Below are 22,761 nucleotides of genomic sequence, written 5' to 3' on the forward strand. Positions count from 1 at the left end.
CAGAAACAAGCCTGGCCCATGTGCAACGAGTCTGAGGTAGAGTATGTTAAGTGTAGGATATATATCCAAGAAGTTTATGACTAGTATTTTAATTAAAACATGTATTATATAATTGAGTTCGCACCTTGTAGGGCGTAAAATGGTTCTCCGAGAATTTATATTGATAAGAATGGCTTATTACAAATTAAAAATCAAATTACAACAGAAGCGAAGAGAATGTTCTTCTTGTTTAATCTGGTTTCTTCGATAGCGATATGATGCATTCCTCGAATGCTTGCGTCGAGTTTGCTTCCCTTGGACGATCCGAACGAAGTTGCAGTTGAGCTTTAGTGCACGGTAGAAGCTCTTGGTTGAGTTCGATCAACTGAGGCAAAACAAGGGCTTGTGCTTGTAGGTCGAAAATGCCAAGATCTCGAGGTGCTGTCTTCTTCTCCTGAGGAGTCGAACGAGACCGCCAATGAGCTTCGTCGCGTGGTAGAAGCTTGATCGGAGTTGAGTACCCGAGCCAAGAATGTAGGCGTATAAAATTGCTTATAGATCCCTTAGCACAGCTCGGCACAAACTGACGAACCATCGGGTGACGTATCTAAACACGAGCGTCAGTCCACAACACTGAAGCCAAGTGACACGCAACGAAGCGGATTAACGAGGTGACGAGGTTAACGAATCGCACGCAAGCAACGGAATGCATCCATTCGCGTGCGGAATCAAGCCAACGGTTCGGGGAGTCAACGAGTCATCCAACCATAGAACAGATTCGAACTCAAACACCAAGGCGGATTTACTGTCAAATCAGGATCCGGACACCAAATCAGAGTCCAGATCAACAGTAAAACTTGGAAAAACCATAAAACCGGATAACGGACAACACGGCACAACACCTGAAGGACTCGGCCAAAACCGAGCCACCTCTAGGTGGCTCGGCCAAAACCGAGCCACCATGGCCGAGCCACCTCTGGGTGGCCGGCCAGATCTGTGCCAAGGCACAGATCTGAGTGCCTATAAATAGGACTTGATGGCTCATTTGTGAAGGGTTGGAATTTTTGACGGTGAAGCTTTGCTGAATTGAGATCTGAGCCCTGGAGATTTGAAGCTTTGAAGACTTGCTCTTTCAGATCCGGTGCTCGGCGATCGTCCACGTCAGAAAAGGCAGGAGTTCGAGAGGAATCGGATCTGAGATCCATACGGTATTACTCCAGATCAAAGCTTGGCCTTTGATCCCGAGAGGGCGATTATTTCCTTGGTGAATTAGTACCCCCCCCGGCTGTTATTTCCTTCGTGAGATAACACCCGTTATATCGTGTAGATCCGACCGGATCTAGATCAATAAATCGGGAGATCTAACCTGTCTGGAGTAAAGAGGAACTCACTTAGAAACACTGCTATCCTTAGGATTAAAAGCACAGAGTATATTGCTTCCCACAATTGAAAAAAATATTTTGGATTCTATGTGCAAGCTAACACATTTGTCCATTCTACAAATAGTGTTATACCTTCTACTTCAAATATCTTTTTGTTCCCAGTGAATTACTTGCAACATTTAATATTGATTTTCATTTGTTCCATTGTTATTATCATATAAATATAAATACTTTCATGATTTAGAGGACAGATTCATTACGTGGTATATTTGGCGAGACAAATCAAAGTGAACTGGCTGCTTTCATTTCATATGCGCTGGCATTTCCGAGTGGATTCCTTGCCCTTGTTGATACGTATGATGTAAGTGATCTGGTTTCACAATCTATTTATTTGTACGTTTATTTCTCCTATTGCATCGCTTATTCTCATAATTATGTGGTATTGGATTTCCTCTGATACGTACATGGATACACATGCACGCTTGCCTAGATTATGTGTGGCATAGGTATCAAGATTCTTGCTTCCAAAAGAAAGCCGGTAGCTTCTAGACATCATGTGGCACATGAATATTCTAATACAGTGCATGAATATGTATGTTGATTGTGATAATCACCCATTCATCTTTGTCAATAATTTTTTATTTGTCAATGATATCTTTGAAATATGCTCAATGGATTCCTGCATTTCAATCTGAAAATTCTAATTTTCAGCCTAAAGAAGGACTTTTGTAACCCTGGATAATCTGGCAAGTCCAAAATGAGACCATAGGCAACTTTCTGGAGCTTGGAGTTAAAAAGAACTTAAATTTATACCAAATAACCAGTTTAGGTTTGATACAAACGTGTCATGACTGCATTTGGTAGGTTTTTTTAATTATTGTAAGTGCAGATTGGGTTTAATCAGACCTCAGCATGAGTTGGTGTGACGTGTTGACATCTAATGTCAATATCCTAGAAATAGATCTGTTAGAATATAAAAATATAATCCTCAACCCTCACCATAACTTTAGAATTTTGGTGTTATGGTTAGAGGGACTAAAATTTAAGATGGTTTTAGAGCAACCCAGGTTCAAATACCATCGGCCATGAATTTAAAGCAGAATTTCTAAAATTTGACACCGCTACGTGAGTCTAGGTTTCGACCCATTAGAAAGGCGTTCAACCTGCGGGGGAATGTTAGAATATTAAAAATATAATCCTCAACCCTCACCATAACTTTAGAGTTTTAATGTAATGGTTAGAGGGACTAAAATTTAAGAAGATCGATAGGATGGCATGACTTTATTATGGAGTTACTCATTTGTGCATTTCCACTTTCCAATTATTTAGTATACACACGTTGTTGAACCTAGTAAATTCTCATATCATGTTATTTTTCTGTAACATGTTCTTTCCTCATCATGATTATAATCACCACTATCAGTAAATATGAAGAGTACAGGGATCTTCTTGATTGGTACTTTGTTGACAGTTTTAAAAAACATTCCATTCGTCAGGTTATGCGAAGTGGAATTCCCAACTTCTGTGCAGTCGCTTTAGCTCTTAATGAGTTGGGGTAAGTTGCAGACCTAAACTCCCTCTATAATTGTTTTTACCAGGAGTTGACATAGTAAATTTATGGCTTACCCGTGATACTTCTTGTTTTTGCTTATTATTATAATATATGAATAACTCTTTCTTTGTCATTTCTTAACTGTAAGTGTTCTGCTCAAACCATGTACTTTAGAGTATCTATCAGGTGTAAAGCGTGAACATATATATTGGAACAATCGGTGTAAGGAGATGAAAAGTAGTAAGAATTGAGAATAACTAATTGAAGAAATGTTGACACTGAGGTATTTATGCCACATGCTTTTGGAAGTACTTTTGTCTCGAGCTTTAAGGCAAACAAAATGTGTTGTTACAATGCTTATATTGTGGGTGATGCATAGGTGAACACGCACATATCATTTTTATAATTCAGTTATCCAGTAGTTTAAATTTGATATGTCTTCCTTCTTTTTTCTTTTTCTTCTTTTTTTGTCCATTCTTATTTCTGCTGTTTTCCTTTTTTTGTGTTTGGGTGTGTGGAGGAGGGGTTGTGGTTGATTTATGTATTAACCACATAGCATGCATTTTATCCAAGGAGAGGATAAGGATTGCTTTTCCAGTTTCCTGCAACATTGAAGCCAGAATTGATAGTGCGGATATTCTTTTGTTTCCCTTTCCCTTTCTTTTTTCTCTTTGTATGACCAGTGAGTTTCTCTTGGGAAGCAAGGAGGTCCTTTTCTTTTTCCTTTTTTGGCTAGCTTGGTGCATTTTATTGGTTACATGTTTTATATTTTGCCCAAGGGAAATTATTTATCTTACCTCTTGATTATTGTTTTTGCAAAGAATACAGTAGGACTTTGATGCTTCACATTTTACACTGTTTTTGTATTGATGACGATGACAGAACAGCAAGTTGTTTTAAACAAAACTAGTAGAAATATGAAGAATTTGATGCAATCATTAGTTTGACTTTAACATTATGACCGGAAATCTTTCTTTTTGAGTGCATATCACATGCTCTTTGCACAGCTACATCCATTATTCTATCTCTAACATCAACTTCATTCGAAGGCTGTTGAAACTTGTTCATTATCAATATTAGAATTTTACATGATGTTATTGCAAGAAACATAAATGGCCTGTTGATGTGTCTCATATCTGATATTTATATGTATGTGCAGGTATAAAGCCTCTGGAATTAGGTTGGACTCTGGTGATCTAGCCTATTTGTCTGTTCAGGTTCGTAAATTCTTTTGTGCAGTGGAAAAGGAAATTGGAGTACCTGGTTTCAGTAGAACTTTTATTACAGCTAGCAATGATCTTAATGAGGAAACACTCGACCACTTGAACAAGCAGGTAATCTATTCAACTGCAAAGGTTGTCTGTGATATTTATTGATTTTTTGGTCTGTCGCATAGATTTGTAAGTCATATGGCATTTATCAATATCTCTCAGAGGTTCATGTTGATGCTCAGAAATGGAAATGAGCTCCTTTTGAACAAAAACTGTAGTAAATATGCCCGATTATTAATGAAATTGTTTTGCAAGTGATTTTTACTTGCTTGTCTATGCATGTGGTAGATCTCAGATTCATAAGTTTCAGGTTCACTTCATAAAGGAATGTTCACTTCCTCCTAACTCTAGGAATTTTTTTTGTTCAGTTTGTTTTGTCTGTCATGACTTTTTGAAATGCTTATTATTAAAGACTGCAGAGGTTTATAATGAGGGTTCTGTTATGTATAATGGATCTAATTCAAAGAGTAATCCTTAGTCTTCACCCCTTCTTTAATACTGCTTTTATCGTACTAGAATTTTGCCAACCGTTTGCTCTTTGATGTTACTTTCTGAGGGGAGCTATTATCGTGGCCATGTGTCATCGTAATTTCACCCATGTATTTCTCCCATCAAAAGTGATTTCAGCTTTGGCATGTGAAGATACCGAGGGTACTTCTGAAGTTCATCTGGTTGACTGCTGCGTAAACTCTCTATTTGTGAATTGTTCCCAGTTTCAGGGTTTAGATAATTATGAGAATAAATATCCTTATCGTAAAACTTTGAAAGACCATTGATGGATGACTATATATCTGTATGGGACACTCGTGTTCGAGGAAAACAAGTTTCCACATACCATATTTCAAGAATATGCGGAAACAATTTACTTTTAAGACGCCACACTTATACTTTTATGTCACCTGTTTGACACCTGCTAAATATACTAGTCAACTTGTATTGACAATCTATTTCGTGTTTGTTTTAATTGTTTTAGCCAAGTAAAAATTTAGAAATAATCATTATTTAAAGAATTTAAAGAAGCATTTATATAAGAAAACTATGAAAGTTCACTTTCTTTCATTTGAATATAGAATCTTAAAAAAAGTTGACATTACAACATGAGCAGAGAGTATATATCTCTGTGTATTTTTGTGTGTTTGTGTGCATGTTCATGTGTGTTTAATATTTTCCATGTTTGTTTTAAGTGTTTATCCTATATTGTTTCCCATTTCAGTTTCTGATATCCGAAACTATGATCAAGATGCACCATTTTGGTCGTGCAAGTTAAGATCTTTCGACCACAGATATAACCCTCCTAATTCTCTTGATGAGGGAAGAGTCTAAACAAAGGGAATAGGTATAAAATCTTTTTTTATACAATCACCTCTCATATCCTTGAGATAGCATAGTCCAGATGTCTAAATGGAATCACATTCCATTCACGGTCATACGCTGAGGCATAATGGCTGCATTCATGGGGTTTATCTTCCAACATCTGCATATGAGGATGGGTTGGGTGGACTTGGTTGGGAGAGGAAGTGTGTGTGTGCCTGCGCTCATGCACATGCACGCACACACGAGCAGGCATGTATCTTCGTGGTGTATTTTCTTTTGTTTTGTTTGTGTGTTGCAAGGCATTTCTCATTTTACAAGCTAAAAGGTTGTCATAACTATCGCGCTAGCTTTTATTTGAATGGAGTCAAATTGGAATTGTATCAAGAGAACTTGTATAAAGACTTCAAATGTTTTGCGAGTTGTACTATAGTAAATAATATTATTATTTTCCAATTTCCACTTGGTCCTATGATCTTTGTTTATCAGAACCTTTTCCCTTTTTGTCGTGGTCTTCTCAGCCAAGATAAATCTTCCTGCAAGTTTTTATCCTTTTTTGGGTCTTTTTATCTCTGAACAGTGAACACTTATTTTCAAAATCCAAGGGCCTTCTTCCTACTCATTGTTGACAATGCTCTACATAATATTATAATTTTAATAGGAATCTGTTATGCTCAGTCTTTTACATTATGATATATGCTATAGATCTGCTGTTACTTTCTTATGGCTATCATTCCAAACCATGCTGTTCTTATGAAGTTATGAAACTTAGCTTTTATTAGTGCATGTCTAGAAAATCACCTTCAGTATTCTATCACTTTCTCGAGAAGCACGATATTTTCATTACAGAATGGCCTTGATATCAGTTTGCCTATTGTCTCAAAGGTCCTGGAATTATATGGTGATGTTATGGAAATTGTTGATTGATATGAAAACTTAATACTGATTAACTGCTAATGACTCTAAAATATGTAGTAGAAAAACTTTGTGAGTTGAAATGCTAGAGGCTGCTTTGCTAAGTAGTAGGAAGTATTAACAGTTATGTGGCAACCCTCAAATATTTACACTTCGGGGTCGTTATTCATGTTATATTTTATTAGGTACGAACAATTAAGTTTCTTTATTCATTGTTCAAGACATCATCTTCTAATCCCTCGGATATATTTGGTAATAATTTAATACTTACATGCAGGGACATGAGGTTGATGCCTATGGAATTGGGACATATCTTGTTACATGCTATTCCCAAGCTGCTCTTGGTTGTGTTTTTAAACTAGTCGAAATAAACAGTCAGCCTCGAATCAAACTTTCTGAAGATGTTTCAAAGGTGAATTTATGCCTAAAAGCTAGAGTTACTACCTGTTAACTTATTCTGACTGATTGTGTTATTTATGGTCATAGGTCTCCATACCATGTAAAAAGAGATGTTTCAGACTGTATGGAAAAGAAGGCTATGCATTGGTTGATATAATGACTGGGGAAAATGAACCACCACCTAAGGTATGTTGCTGTCTTTTCTTTAGGTTCAAGCTAAATCTTGACGGTGCTCAGTTGAAGCTTTTGTTGATAAATCTGACCACATAAGCTGGAAGAAAACATATTGTTCAGCAATTTCTTGTAAACCATTTAATTATATCAAAGATAGAAGTTCCATGAGTTGAACCAATAGTGAAGCACTTCTCTTGAGTTTGGGAGGATAAGTTTTCCTGACAATAAATGCAGTTTTTGTATGTGAATATGCATCATGTTAATATTATTTTACATTGATATTTTCAGATAGGAGAGCGTATTCTATGTCGTCATCCATTTAATGAATCAAAGAGGGCGTATGTAGTGCCACAGAATGTTGAGGAACTTATGAAGTGTTACTGGGCTGGAAAATCAGGTATGATCCTAACTTCATTATCTATTATCATCTTGTGCGTAGAAACTCTTATCTCTTTCTGTGGTTGTATTTGTGCCGATGTTACACATTTCTTAAACTTTGTGATTTGCAGTGCTACCGCTTTCTCTTAATGCTTTTCTTCTGTGGTTATGTTATATTTTCCTTTTAAAGCATGTTTGGTGTTGATAATTAGATGACACCATTTTCCTGTTAAGGATTTGAGGAAGACCACTTTGTTGTTTGCTATAACTATTGATTCCAATGACTATTCAAATTATAATTCAGTCTTTTCCATTGAATTAGAATTGACTTAGAGATGTGTGGTTTTTCCATTTCTGGGATTCCATAAGAGTGGTCTAACGTCTTGTTCCTCATTTGGAATCTAACAATCTCTAGGCACATGGAATTCCTCATTGTAATTAAAACCAAGAGGTGTTTCCCTCCATGATTTTAAGGCAGGAGAGAAACTGTTTAAATCATAAAAATGAAGGTTGGGCATCTTTTAGCCTTTTCTCTGGGGAAGTTGCTGCAATTAGATCTTGTCTGTGTTATATTTATTTACTTTATTATATTAGTTTTTTTTTTAAGTTTTTGAGAAGATTGTACGTATATTTTTAATCTTGGGAGAAATAAATGATATAGGAACGGATCCTGTACGATGTTGTCAAGGGATTTCTACAGGGATATGTGTATTAAATTATGTAATATGATATGATAATCTAGTTTATGAGCCTATACTTAATCTAAGTTGCATGGGAAAGGGTACGAGTACAGGTATTGGTACGAGTACGGGACAGAAAATTTTGTAAAAGGTAGGGTAGTTGGACACAATTATATATGTGTCTTTGTATTGTATATATATGTATATAGGTATATTGAGATTAATGACTATGAGGTTAATATTGTTTTTTCATTAACATATTCTAAGAATTAAATTTCCTAGAACATTTTTATGTTTCTTTTATTATGTAGATTATAAATCGAAAAAGCGTTTTTTAAGCTAGATACCAAATGACCCCTTAAAATCTTAGTTCTGAAATAGGTCTAGGCAGAAACAAGCCTGGCCCATGTGCAACGAGTCTGAGGTAGAGTATGTTAAGTGTAGGATATATATCCAAGAAGTTTATGACTAGTATTTTAATTAAAACATGTATTATATAATTGAGTTCGCACCTTGTAGGGCGTAAAATGGTTCTCCGAGAATTTATATTGATAAGAATGGCTTATTACAAATTAAAAATCAAATTACAACAGAAGCGAAGAGAATGTTCTTCTTGTTTAATCTGGTTTCTTCGATAGCGATATGATGCATTCCTCGAATGCTTGCGTCGAGTTTGCTTCCCTTGGACGATCCGAACGAAGTTGCAGTTGAGCTTTAGTGCACGGTAGAAGCTCTTGGTTGAGTTCGATCAACTGAGGCAAAACAAGGGCTTGTGCTTGTAGGTCGAAAATGCCAAGATCTCGAGGTGCTGTCTTCTTCTCCTGAGGAGTCGAACGAGACCGCCAATGAGCTTCGTCGCGTGGTAGAAGCTTGATCGGAGTTGAGTACCCGAGCCAAGAATGTAGGCGTATAAAATTGCTTATAGATCCCTTAGCACAGCTCGGCACAAACTGACGAACCATCGGGTGACGTATCTAAACACGAGCGTCAGTCCACAACACTGAAGCCAAGTGACACGCAACGAAGCGGATTAACGAGGTGACGAGGTTAACGAATCGCACGCAAGCAACGGAATGCATCCATTCGCGTGCGGAATCAAGCCAACGGTTCGGGGAGTCAACGAGTCATCCAACCATAGAACAGATTCGAACTCAAACACCAAGGCGGATTTACTGTCAAATCAGGATCCGGACACCAAATCAGAGTCCAGATCAACAGTAAAACTTGGAAAAACCATAAAACCGGATAACGGACAACACGGCACAACACCTGAAGGACTCGGCCAAAACCGAGCCACCTCTAGGTGGCTCGGCCAAAACCCAGCCGCCTTAGAGGAGGAGGTGGTTATGCGCCGTTGTTGCTCTTGGCGCTGTCTGGACTTCAGATCTTCATTGCAGCGGATCCCATCCATCGATTCTGCGGCCTTGGCCAATTGTCATGCAAGGCGTTGGCGCCGTCTTTGGCGCGTCCTCTTTGACACAGCTGGAGCACCTTCAACACTTGTCCTTACAGCGAAGGGCAGATCTGGATCTGCAGCTTCAACCTGCTTGGATGCCGCTGGGATGTCACGGGGCACGGGTGCAGCAACGGCGACGGGATCTTGGAGAGGGCGATTATTTCCTTGGTGAATTAATCCCCCCGGCTATTATTTCCTTTGCGAGATAATACCCGTCATACCGTTTAGATCTAACCGGATCTAGATCGCGCGGTGGTCCACGGATAAACCCCGGCGCAGGCGAAGAACCCACAGAAGCGAGCGACCGCAAAACAGGAGCTCGTGATTTGTTCGACAAATAAGGAAAGAGTTGTAATTTTCTTTTTCTTTTGATCTCGTTGTAACCGGATCTTATAAAAAGATCGGATTTTTGTAATCGATAAACTATTACAAGAGTGTGCAATGGAATCAATGAAAGCTACGATTTTTCCCGCGAACAAAGAATCAATGACCGACTACCCAAGAAGTGCTTGGGTTCGGTTTTTTTTTGAATCTCCCTCAAGAGTTTCAAGAATGCCAACATGGAGAGGTGGAGAATGTCCAGTCTTCTCCTGTCGGCTAACAAGCCCCCAAGGTGGAAGATGCTAAGAGCAAGAGAAGATCAAGGACCGAACGTCCAAGAAATGCTTGGGCTCGATTCTCTCGAAAGCCAAAGTCAGGCCGTCCCTGGTGTTGTCTTTTTTTCGTGCAAGACTAAAGAAGAGCCTCTAGTAGCCAGACCAAGAGAGAGCCAACCACAAGAGATTAAAGATGCCAAGCTCTTCTCAAAAGAAGGAGGTCGGCTTCTGGCCTAAAGACCTTTTTTATGTAGCCAAAAGTGGCTTATAAATAGCCAAGGAGAGTCATGACCACTCCCTTCAATCATTGGGAGTGGGTGTACTCACTCCCTTAAATTGTGGGAAGTGACTATTCCCATGCTGGGTATAGTCATGAGGATAACCAATCCCGTAAATCATAGGAAGTGATAATTCCCATACTGGGTATGACCATGAGGAGAATCATAATCATTCCCTTAAATCGTGAGAAGTGATCTTTCCCATGCCTTAAGTGGGTGGGCTTGGTAAGCTTGCGGGCGAGCTTGTCTTGTGCAGACAAGCTTCAAGCATACAGGCAAGCTTCCAGCTATCAAGCGAGCTTTAAGCTGTCAGGCGAGCATAGCCTTTAGACGAGCTCCAAACTGTCAGGCGAGTTTGGCCTTCAGGCGAGCTTGGCTCATGCAGGAGAGCTTCAAGCTATCAGGGGAGCTTGGCTTATGCAGACGAGCTTCCAGCTGTCAGGTCAGCTTGGCCTTCAGGCAAGGCTATGCAGGAGAGCCAGCCTCATTCAAACGAGCTTAAATCTTCAAGCCTTCAGGTGAGCTTGCTTTTTAGGTGAGCTAAACTCCTTTGCAGGCGAGTTTGCTCTTCAGGTGAGCTCCAGAACATGTTACGAAGAACAGGTCATAACTTTTAAAGCGTAAGTTGAAATTGGACGAATTATATATGAAAATCGACTATCTCGACGAGACAAAGCTGACCAAACCAACCAAATTTTGGTTTGCTGTCGTTCATTTCGCCAAATTCCGTTTGGTTTGAGAGATATCAGCGTTTTTATCTGTTTTGTGAAGTCAAGCATTCAGATGAACTTTACTTTCAGGTGGGCCTGACTTCGCTCAGATGGACAGTTGAGCTCTTTTGCTTGTTCCAATTTGCTATGCAGGGATAAAGATAATTTTTATTACCTACAAACCCCCCTCTAATATTTTCAGACCCAAATTCGGTTGCATGAGGTCTGGAATTCTTTAGATCTTAAGACCTGCAGAATGATCCTTGTTCAGACGGAGTGAGGAGCCTTCCAACAAGCTCGGCAAAATTGAACTCTTCAGTTGTAGCTAATGATCGCCAACGAGATCGGCAAAATTGGACTTATCATCCTGTTGAAGAGAATTGATAAGTTGATTGTCAGATGTGTAGTGTTAACATGACAGGATTGTCGCGATCAAAGCGACTTTGTGGACTTATCATCCTGTTAAAGAGGATTGATAAGTGGATTATCAGAGGTGTAGTGTTAACATGATAGGATTATCGTGATCGGAGCGACTTTGTGGACTTATCATCCTGTTAAAAAGGATTGATAAGTGGATTATCAGAGGTGTAGTGTTAACATGACAGGATTTGGGTACTTGTGATTTGAATAAGATTTTGGGGACCTATCGCTCTATTGAAGAGAGTCGGTAAATTGATTTTGTCAGAGGTGATTATTAACGTGACAAGAATTTATTGCAATTTTGAGCAATTTTGTGAACTTACCATCCTATTAAAGAGGAGTGGTAAGCTGATTGTACTATGAGAGGTAATCATTATTCATTAACGTGATAGATTTTGTGGACTCGTCGTCCTGTTGAAAAGGATTGGCAAGGGAATTGTACTATCAGAGGTGACTGTTAACATGATAAATTTGTGGACCCATCGTCCTGTTGAAAAGGATTGGCGAGGGAATTGTACTATCAGAGGTGATTGTTAATATGATAGATTTTGTGGTGAAGAGCTCTCGTTTATCAAAAGGGGATTCCGGTTTTGGTCCTAACTGTAGGAATGTTTGACCGAGTGAGGAACTTGGAACGACCCTAACTGGTTAAAGGTTTAATCGTTTGATTTGAAAATGGACCTCTTGTTCGTGGAAGGAATCGAGAGGGGATTTTGGCTTTGGCCCAAACTGTAGGAAGGTTTGACCAAAAAGTGTGTTTGGAAGGCAGGAATGAATGAAATATCTACCTTGGTTGCCCTCGTAGTATGTGGAGGTTGAACTCCTCTTTTGTGCCAACACATTGCTTGATGGTATTTCGCACAGTTTCCTTCAGAAGCCTATGGATAAGTACTTCAGAAGTTTTTCGTTGGTAGGCCTTCGCTCTTGTCATCGTTTTGATTGACAAGGCGATGAGCCCCATTCGAGTAGACCGTCTCCACTACGAATGGGTATGAAGTTGTCATCGGATGCAGGTCCTCCAGCCGTCGGTGCGACATTGTTTGGCATAGGCAACGACGTCGCTGATCATTCTTGGCCCATGATAGTCAAGCCTTCGCACTCGGTCCCGTAGTTTAGGTCCGAGCTGGTGGGCCTCGCAGATGCCAGCATGGGCTTCGAAGTATTTCCCATTTCGTTTTGAAAAGGGTTTGGATGAGGAAGTGGTTTCTACTACCAAGTAAAATTGCATTGGTCATTACCTCCTTGAAATTCACATGGCTCTTCAGCATCCATTTGTTTGAGCATGCTTTCGACTTGTTCTCCTTGGCGAATAAAGTCTTTTCATGAGCAAGCTTCAACAATACCCATATTGGAGAGTATGTCGATGGAGAGATTGTTCCGGCACATCCCGATAAGGGTGATCTCGAAAAACTTGATCACGTGTATGAAGCGATCGGTTCCTGAATCTCTTGACAAAGCTGCTTATAGACTCTTGTCTTCTTCTGCTTTTCGGCTAGCAGGGTGACCATAGATATTTCTGTGTCATTATCGAAGAATCTGGTCATGAAGAGTCTTTCTATGTCCTTCTAGCAAGTGATGGACCTAGGTTCTAATATGCGGAACCATTCAAAAGCGACCCTCTTGAATGTACCAATGAACAGTCGAATCATAATGGGATCGTTTCCTATTATGTGTCCAGTTTGCGTTTGGAAGTAGTAGATATGCTGGGTAGGAGAACCTTTACCATCGAACTGTATGAGGTTCAATGGTGTAAATTTTGCCGGGTAGGAGACCGTGTCTCATTCGGTCGGATACGGTCTGACAACCCCCAACTTGCTTACATGATTCTGGAGTTTTAAGGCGTCGAGTTCACTCTAGAACTCGTCAAGCCTTTTGCCTCGTGGATTGCTGTCAGAATATGATGTCCCTTCTAAAGACTTTGACGACAAGTCAGAGGGTGACCCGGGATTAAGTTCTCGCTCTTTACCCTTGCTTGAGAACTTCGAGGGAGCCCGCGGTGCTCTCTTCTTCTTCTTACGCAGAAGTTTCTCGAGCATCTCCTTCATGGCGTTGATTGCAGCTCGGTGCTCATCAAACTAAATGGCTATATCATCCGGGATTCCATCCATGTGCACATTTGCACGCCCGCTTTGTATTGAGCTTAAGGTCTGAGACGTTGCTACTGCCGAGCAATCGTCATCAGAAACGGAGGCTAAACGCCTATAGTCATGAGGCATGACAACCCCTTTTTTTGTACAGGTGTGCTGGTAAACACCTTCATACTCGATAGAGAGGTTTTTCAGTTCCAGTGAGAATTTAGGATCAGAAAAGTCTTGAATCTTTCACCTTGGACTTGCCTTGACAGTTGCCATTAGGAGATCCAAGTCATGCGGTGCTCGTCTCCTCTGACAATTGCACCTTTAGCAAAGAGGTCTTATCTCTGCATGTTGCTGAGAGAGGATCTCGAGAACTGATGGTTTTGACCATTCAGCACACCGGCACTCAGCGGGTACCGCTGCAATAAGCATCACGTAGTGACACTGAGGAATTGCCTCATGAATAGTGCATCTGTGAGTCAAGCGCTCTCTGAGGTACACCATAGGTTGATGATGACAACCCCTAACGTCTGAAGGACTAGTTGAATGCTTACGAGAAGAAGGCTCAAGAGTGCACTTGGAAGAATACTTGGAGAAATTACCAAGTGTTGAAATCCGACGAGTTCGTTTTGACAGGTGAGCTTAGGCTTGTTGGCGAAGTTCAGCTGCTTGGCGAACTCGGGCCTGTTGGCTAAGTTTGGCTGCTTGGCGAACTTGCATGTGTTGGCGAGTTTCAGTTGTAGGCGTATTTGGCGAAGTTCATTTGTCTGGCGAACTTCATTGTCAGGCGAAGTTTGTCTGCTTGGGCGAACTTCAGCTTGTTGGCGAGGTTGAGCCTGCTGGTGAGGTTCAACCTCTAGTTCTTTCAGACGACGTTCTCCCGTTTGGCGAACTACCGTTGCTTGCAGGCGGGGTGCTAGCTGTTGCCCTTTTAGGCGAGGTTCGCCTGTCTTATGGTCTTTGCCTGAAAGGCGAAGTTCGCTAGCATTTGAAGCTTTAGCGCGAAGAACGTCTGAATTATAGGGCTCACCTGATTTTGACAACCCGCCTGGTTTTGGCAACCTGCCTGATTTTGGCAACCCGTCTGATTTGGGCAGCTCACCAAATTTGGGAATATCGTCAATGGAGCGAAGCTCGTCTGAGTAGGTGGGCTCACCTGATTGGCGCAGTTCGCCAAAATTTGGAATGTGACCCGTAAAGAGGAGCCTGCTTACATTGGGGGGGCTCGCCTGATTTGCTTGGTTCACTAGAATTGGTAAACGTGGCTTGTAAATATGCAATAGTCCGCTTGAATTGGTGGGCTCGCTTATATTTGAAGCGGTTTCACCCAGTAATTATAAACATTGCTTATAGAATGGGGCTCGCCTAAATTGCTAGGCTCGCCTGAAACACTGAGTTCACCAATTTTGGTAACTTTTCCAATGAAGCGAAGCCCGCCTGAGTAGGTAGGCTCGCATGGTTGACGTAGTTCGTCGGAATTAGGAACTTGGCGTTCGTTCTTGGCCTTTTTGTCGGCATCAATCGTCTTGTGTGGAATGAAACCCCCAGCGATTACTCGGGTAAAGCTCCCGGGCATTTTGGATTGTGGCTGAGTCGTTCGCAAGACTTTGCGGCACTTGCGTGACGTTTTGCCACAAGAAGAAGCCGAAAACAAGTATTCTCCGTACTTCGCTTGATCGAACTTGATGGGGAAGGACTCAACGATGGTCCATACAGCAACTTTGTCGAACTGCGCCACCACCAATTCATCTGAATGAATGGTTATCCCCAGCGGAGTTGTCATCTTCTGTAGGACGTAAAATGGTTCTTTGAGAATTTGTATTGATAAGAATGGCTTATTACAAATTAAAAATCAAATTACAATAGAAGCAAAGAGAATGTTCTTCTTGTTTAATCTGGTTTCTTCGGTAGCGATATGACGCTTTCCTCGAATGCTTGCGTCGAGTTTGCTTCCATTGGACGATCCGAACGAAGTTGCAGTTGAGCTTCAGTGCACGGTAGAAGCTCTTGGTTGAGTTCGATCAACTGAGGCAAAACAAGGGCTTGTGCTTGTAGGCCAAAAATGCTAAGATATCGAGGTGTTGTCTTCTTCTCCTGAAGAGTCGAACGAGACTGCCGATGAGCTTCGTCGCGTGGTAGAAGCCTGATCAGAGTTGAGTACCCGAGCCAAGAATCAATGACCGACTGCTCAAGAAGTGCTTATGTTCGGTTCTCTTGAATCTCCCTCAAGAGTTTCAAGAATGCCAACATGGAGAGGTGGAGAATGTCCAGTCTTCTCCTGTCGGCTAACAAGCCCCTGAGGTGGAAGATGCTAAGAGCAAGAGAAGATCAAGGACCGAACGCCCAAGAAATGCTTGGGCTCGATTCTCTCGAAAGCCAAAGTCAGGCCGCCCTGTGTGTTGTCTTTTCTTCGTGCAAGACTAAAGAAGAGCCTCTAGTAGCCAGATCAAGAGAGAGCTAACCACAAGAGATTAAAGATGTCAAGCTCTTCTCAAAAGAAGGAGGTCGGCTTCTGGCCTAAAGACTTTTTTTATGTAGCCAAAAGTGACTTATAAATAGCCAAGGAGAGTCATGACCACTCCCTTCAATCATTGGGAGTGGGTGTACTCACTCCCTTAAATTATGGGAAATGACTATTCCCATGCTAGGTATAGTCATGAGGATAACCAATCCCGTAAATCATAGGAAGTGATAATTCCCATACTGGGTATGGCCATAAGGAGAATCATAATCATTCACTTAAATCGTGGGAAGTGACCTCTCCCATGCCTCATGTGGGTGGACTTGGCAAGCTTGCGGACGAACTTGCCTTGTGCAGGCCAGCTTTAAGCATGCAGGCGAGCTTCAAGCGTACAGGCGAGCTTGGCCTTTAGACGGGCTTCAAGCTGTCAGACGAGCTCGACTTTTAGGCGGGGCTTCAAGCTGTCAGGTGAGATTGGCCTTTAGGCAAGCTCCAAGCTGTCAGTCGAGCTCCAAGCTGTCAGGCGAGCTGGGCCTTTAGGCGAGCTTGGATCATGTAGCTGAGCTTCCAGCTGTCAGGCGAGCTTCCAACTGTCAGGTGAGCTTGGCCTTCAGGCGAGCTTGGTAGGCGAGGCTATGCAGGCTAGTCAGCCTCATTCCGGTGAGCTTAAAGCTTCAAGCATTCAGACGAGCTAAACTCCTTTGCAGGCGAGCTTACTCTTTAGGCGAGCTCCAGAACATACTACGAAGAACAGACCATAACTTTCAAACCGTAAGTCGAAATTGGATGAATTATATATCAAATCGACTTCTCGACAAGATGGAGCCGACCAAACCCACCAAAGTTCGGTTTGTCGCCGTCCGTTTCGCCAGATTCCCTCCGGTTTGAGAGATATCAGTGTTTTTGTCTGTTCAAGGAAGTGTCGGTGTGGGTACGAATATGAGTCTCGGGTACAGGTACTTCAAATAGAAGTACCCAGGTAACATAGCACATAACCATCATTAAACATGAGGATGAATTTTATAGGAAAATGGACGATAACCAACCCCCTAGTAGAGGTGCAAAATGGATTTCATTTATCCAGTCTGATCCGCATCCGTAGTCGAATTTGGTGCAAATTCGGATATCAAAATCAGGATCCAATTGGATACGGATCTGAATTTAGATATCAATATGCAGGTAAAGGCGGATACATATATAGATTTAGTTTTGTTCGAAAAAACCGGATCCGGATCCAGATCCAGATTCTCAGGCAATAAATTATACGGATGGATCCACACGTGGGTGAGCGGGTCATGTGACTCTTCTTGTCAGAAAAGACTTGAATGTTGGGCTTATTAATTAACTAAATGCACACACTTCCCAAGTCCCAACAAAGAAAGAAACAAGTAAAATAAAATCATATTTAGTTCTTTGTAGTTTACTATCATGAAGCTAGAGGGTGTTACTTTCAAGAAAACACAGGTTTATCCAACAAAAATACATTTAGTTCTTTTAAATCTAGAGAGTGTTACTTTCAAGCAAACACAAGTTGATCCACCAAAAAGTTACATTTAGTTCTTTTACATTATTTTTAGTTTCTATGTCTATTGTATTTTTCAATTCAAATTCTAAATCAGCTATGTCTTGTGTATTTTTCCAATTCAAATTCTAAGTTAGCTTCCATCTAAGGAATTAAAAAAATTTATGCTTATAACGGAATTCATATGTATCTTTTCTTGTATCTGAATAATATATGTATCCACTTTTCTTATATTTAATTCATATCTTTTCCGATTATCACGGATACAATTATGAATATTTCTTACCGAAATATGTTTTATCTGTAACTCATAATATTTAATTCATATAATATTTTTCCAGCTATCACGGATACATTTATGAATATTTCTTACCAAAATGTGTTTGTATCTGTAACCTATAAGCAGACATGGATATGGAAAATGCTAGATAAGTTATTCCAATTGTACATAATATCTTATTCTATGTGATTATTCATATATTTGGTCATATCCGATTCATATCCAAGTCATACCCGTTTCCCAAATATGTGATTTAAATCAGTGATCATATCCATATCCGCTTCACTCAATGCGAACTGTATTTGTTTCAGTTTACTACGGATATAGATATGACTTACCAATAAATATTTGCATTCATATCTGTTTTTAGAAAGGGGATATGGATATGGTAAATGTCATATCCGAACTGTATCTAGATTCTATGCACACCTACCCTCTGGCTTAGGTGGTATTAAAATGTCGTAAAATGTCAGGAATGTTTACCTTTTACTTCATATATATGTGTTGGGGGTGTGAGGAAGGAAGGGGAGTGATTTTTGTTTGTCTGTTTCTCTTGTTTGTATGATATTTGTCATATACCTTCGATGACCAAAGAGTATGAAATATTAGTAAATAATCGTAGGTTTCTCAATTTTCTTCCTCTTCTTGAAGGTAAATTGAGAGAAGAACTACCTCCATTGAAAAAGATTAGAGATCGTTGCATGCAGCAGCTGGAACAAATGCGACCTGATCACATGAGGAGGTTAAATCCAACCCCATATAAGGTAATGTGGCCTTTCTTGATCCTGAACTAGGTAACAAGAACAATTATAACTGAAAATTAAATACATATTTGCTCATCTTTAATAGGTCAGCGTGAGCGCAAAGTTGTACGACTTCATTCATTTTCTATGGCTCAATGAAGCACCAGTTGGCGAACTGCAGTAAGCGAGAGATGGAGATAAATTTAATAGACCGTCATAGCAACAGTATTAAAATGTCCAAAAAGTTTTTTGCCCATAATTTATTTTTTACTTAGATATGAGAATGTAAAATGTATATCAGATGTCCTGTTGTAGCAACTTGTTTTGTTAAGAATCGTCATTTAGGTTATAGATTGTTCATTCAAATAAGGGGGATTATTTTTCAGTATGTATGTACAACTTGTTCAGTTACCGTCAGTCATTCACTTGATTCTTTAGATCATACAATAATGAAGAGGCCATATGCTGCATGCAAGCCCACAGCCGAAGAGGGAATAATAAAGACACCGATATTTGTCTGTACAGCTCATCCTTTTGTTTTCTTGATGAGAATTTTGTTATCTTTTGCTGTATTTTTTTGTTTGGACAAATGTTGATTGATTGGAGGTTGTGGCATAGATTGTGACAGGAATAGGAAAAGACATGAATAATGTTGTTTCCTTTGTCTTTTGTCTTTTGTCTTTTGTCTTTTGTCTGAGAATGCGCATTGATTAACTTGCTTATGCTTCTAATGATTAGATCTAATGAGATGGTTCTTATTTTCTTTGACTAACAGTGTTTAAGGCTCAAACGCTACTAATGATTAGATCTAATGAGAGATGGTTCTTATTTCTTTTGACTAGCATTGTTTTAAGGCTCATATTAAGCACCAACTTGCTAACAGCCAAATGAAGGTTGTAAGTTGAACGGTCACCAGCATCGCCCACAAAACATGTCCTTTTCCTGCAAAATGAACGGTCAGCAATCTGTATCCAAATTTATTGTATCTTGGACTTCTGATCTTTATTCTTTACTTTCTACTCAAATGGATCATTTTTTTTTTTCATTCCTATGTTTTTAGTTAGGGCCTGTTCGTTTGTTTTCTAAAAACCAAGAAATGGAAATGGAAAAGGTGGAAATCTCAAAATAACTCATTTCTTCCATTTCCATCCCTAAAACTCACCCACAACATCCAATAAAATATTATTTTCATCCAACAACTCATCCACATCATCTAATAAAATATTATTTTTATCTAACCACTCATCCACCACATCTAATAAAATATTATTTTCATCCAAACATCACTCAACTCATCTCTTCTCATCATTTCAAATCACTCACATCATCCAATAAAATATTATAACAATTCACCTCATCTCATTAACATTTCATTTCTTAGTTTTCATCCCAAAAACTTATGAAAACACTTTTCTTAATCTTTCTTCACATCACCCAATAATACAATGACAACTCATCTCATCTCATTTCATTTCTTATTTTTAAGAATGAACCGAACAAAAGAAAACTAGAAAACTACAGGAACTAGGTTTCCTACAAACTCGTTTCCTTATTTTTTTCGCCAACCGAACAACATCAAAACTAGAAATGTTAAAAAATCACTCACATCATCCAATAATAATGTGACAACTCAACTCATCTCATCTCCATTTCTTTGATTTCCTTTTTTTTAGCCAACCAAACAAGTCAAAAACCTATTTTTCTTAGAAATAGTTTTCTATTTCTTTGATTTCCCAGTTTTTTTATGGCAAACGAACAGGTCCTTAGTGTAATAACTTGATTTGCGTGCATAATTGTACACAAGACGCAAAAGGTCATATCTATTCACCTATGCTGTAATGAAGAGATGCCATTGGGTGTGGTGTTAACAAGTGGCGCTATTATTATTATATTTTCTTTCTTGAAAACAATATTTCCATCTAACCAAGAAGTGTTAAGCTCGTGCTCGTATGGGTGGATTTGCTTTTCTGTTTTGGCTAAAGTTAAATGAGGGATAAAGTTGAGGGAATAAAACAATTTGGGGAAAATTTTATATTTATCATGACTTGCAGGTACATTTAGAAATACAAACAATTTGGGGGTAATATATCAAAAAAATTAAAAACTAAACTATGGGAAAATTTCACTAAATCCCAAGTCAGTTTTGGTGATTGGAACGAAGTCCCCAATATATTTGAAACTCTGTATAAATCCTAATATCTTTTGCAGAAACATCCCACAATTTAACACCATTAGTTCATCTTTAGTCAAATGACCAAATGACCCCCAATAGATTTTGGCAGAAATTTCAATAAGTTTTATGTTTTGTCATTACCTCCCCAATAAGTTTTGGCAGAAAACTCCCAATAATGGATGTTTATAATTTTTTTAGAATTTTTTAGAGGTTTGTTTGTAGTTGGATTTTTTAAAGTGGTTGTTTATAATTTTTAAATTTTAATGGGGTTTGTTTATAATTTTAGATTTTTTAGTGTTTTTGTAATTTTCAAATTTTAGGATTTGTTTGGGTTTCTTATTTTTTTTTAATTTATAGGGTCTCTTTGCAAATTTTTTAGGCGGCTATTTACAATTTTAGATTTCTCATTATGTTATTTATCATTTGTTTTTTATGGGTTTTTTGTAATTCTCATCTTTTTTATGGGTTTTTTAGCTTTTTAATTTTTTGCGGAGTCGTTTGTTATTTTTAGATTTTTACAGAAGTTGATTGTAGTTTTTTAATTTTTTTTCTTGGAGTTGCTTGCAATTTATAAATTTTCTGCGGGTCATGAATAATTTTAGAATTTTAGGGTGTTTTTGCAATATTTATATTTTTAGCAGTTTTATTTTTTATTTCAGATTATTCAGGGGCTATATATATGTAATTTTCTTTAATTTTTAGGGGTCTGTTTGTGTATCCTAATTTGTTAGGGAGTTTTCTCTAAAGTAATTCAAAGGGAATTGCTTGTATCTTTCAAAACTTTCTACATGTTGTTTGCTTGTATCATTCAAAATTTTCTACATGTTGTTTGCAATTTTAGATTTTTTAGGAAGCTATTAAAATTTTTGTATTTTTTAGGAATTATTTGTAATTTTATGGGTTAAGATGCAAATACAAAGGATTGAGGGGTATATAATAGTCTTGAGGGCCAAATTTGTCAATTTGAAATTATAACATAACCCCATTAAGTGCAAAAAATAATAATAAAACATTTTGGGGGTTTTCTGTGAGTTTTAAATATTTTGGGTATGTAGTGCTAAATTTGCAAAGATATGGGCGGCTTATTGAATTCAGTCTTTAAAAAATTAAAGAGTGTTCTATAACATTTTTTGATTTTTTTTTAATTGTGGATTGTTATGACCAGATTAGAATTAGCAAAAATTTGATTATTCAAGTTTTCTAATTTTAATGTGTAAATTTTTCTAACTATAGACATGAATAGTTTTAATTTGATGAGAATTCTTAGGAAAAAAGAATTAGTTGTATGCATTGTTATTTTCTAATAGAATAGAGGGAAATATGATATTTTTTAGGACAAAATTTGAAAAAACGACCGTTTTTCAAAATTAATAAGTAATATTGACCATTTAAAAAAATTCAGCAAAATCGACCCTTTCAGCGGAAAGGGTCGATTTTGCAGTTTTCGAACTGCACGGGACTACTAGTCCCGTGCAGTTCGCCCAAAAACCCAAAAATCACCACATCTCCACTTCGCACTCTCTCCAACTTCACCGATGTCCAACTCCTCCCCCTACTCCTCTCTCCTCTCCAAACTTCTCCTCCCCCAACCCAAACTCCTACTTTAGAGCGCTCCTTTTCATCTGAGTCAGACGCGGGGTCGGCTCTTAGGCCCTAGAATCCGAGCGCGCAGAGGCCGAGAAGCACTTGCTCGCCACTGCCGTCGCTCCCCTAGTCACAGGATTAACACCGAATCTCAGCCTTTTAGGAGCTATTGGTGTGCATTTAGCCTTCTCGGTGATGATCCTACCGTGTTCATCTTTGGTGACGTCTATCTTCTCAAAAAAAATTCACACGTCGAATCTCGGTCTTTTAGGAGCTCTTGGTGCAGATTCGTCGCCACCAGATTCAGGATTAACACCGGTAAGAGGAGTAGTTGTTGTAGGAGGACTCATTTCTAGATCAGTAGGAGATAGATTTTGCTCTTCATATTCAGATCCAGAAGCCATTTGATGGAAGTATTGGAG

General features: G+C 39.1%; 1 protein-coding gene across 1 annotated transcript; it reads left to right on the forward strand.

The window, feature by feature from the left end:
- LOC109837873 (nicotinate phosphoribosyltransferase 2-like) lies at nt 1,441-19,251 on the forward strand. The gene is made up of 8 exons (XM_020406248.1): nt 1,441-1,722; nt 2,858-2,916; nt 4,073-4,247; nt 6,688-6,822; nt 6,897-6,995; nt 7,272-7,380; nt 18,491-18,603; nt 18,689-19,251. Exons 2-8 carry the CDS (start codon nt 2,861-2,863, stop codon nt 18,764-18,766), a joined length of 765 nt encoding a protein of 254 aa, XP_020261837.1. The 5' UTR covers nt 1,441-1,722; nt 2,858-2,860; the 3' UTR covers nt 18,767-19,251.

The sequence above is a fragment of the Asparagus officinalis genome, chromosome 4, assembly GCF_001876935.1.
Source record: "Asparagus officinalis chromosome 4, Aspof.V1, whole genome shotgun sequence".
Classification (NCBI taxonomy): Eukaryota; Viridiplantae; Streptophyta; class Magnoliopsida; order Asparagales; family Asparagaceae; genus Asparagus; species Asparagus officinalis.

Coding starts and splice junctions, on each gene's coding strand:
- LOC109837873 (XM_020406248.1), top strand. CDS start 2,861: ATGCGAAGTGGAATTCCCAACTTCTGTGCAGTCGCTTTAGCTCTTAAT. Junction 6,823..6,896: donor TTTCTGAAGATGTTTCAAAG/GTGAATTTATGC, acceptor TTATGGTCATAG/GTCTCCATACCATGTAAAAA. Junction 18,604..18,688: donor TAAATCCAACCCCATATAAG/GTAATGTGGCCT, acceptor CATCTTTAATAG/GTCAGCGTGAGCGCAAAGTT.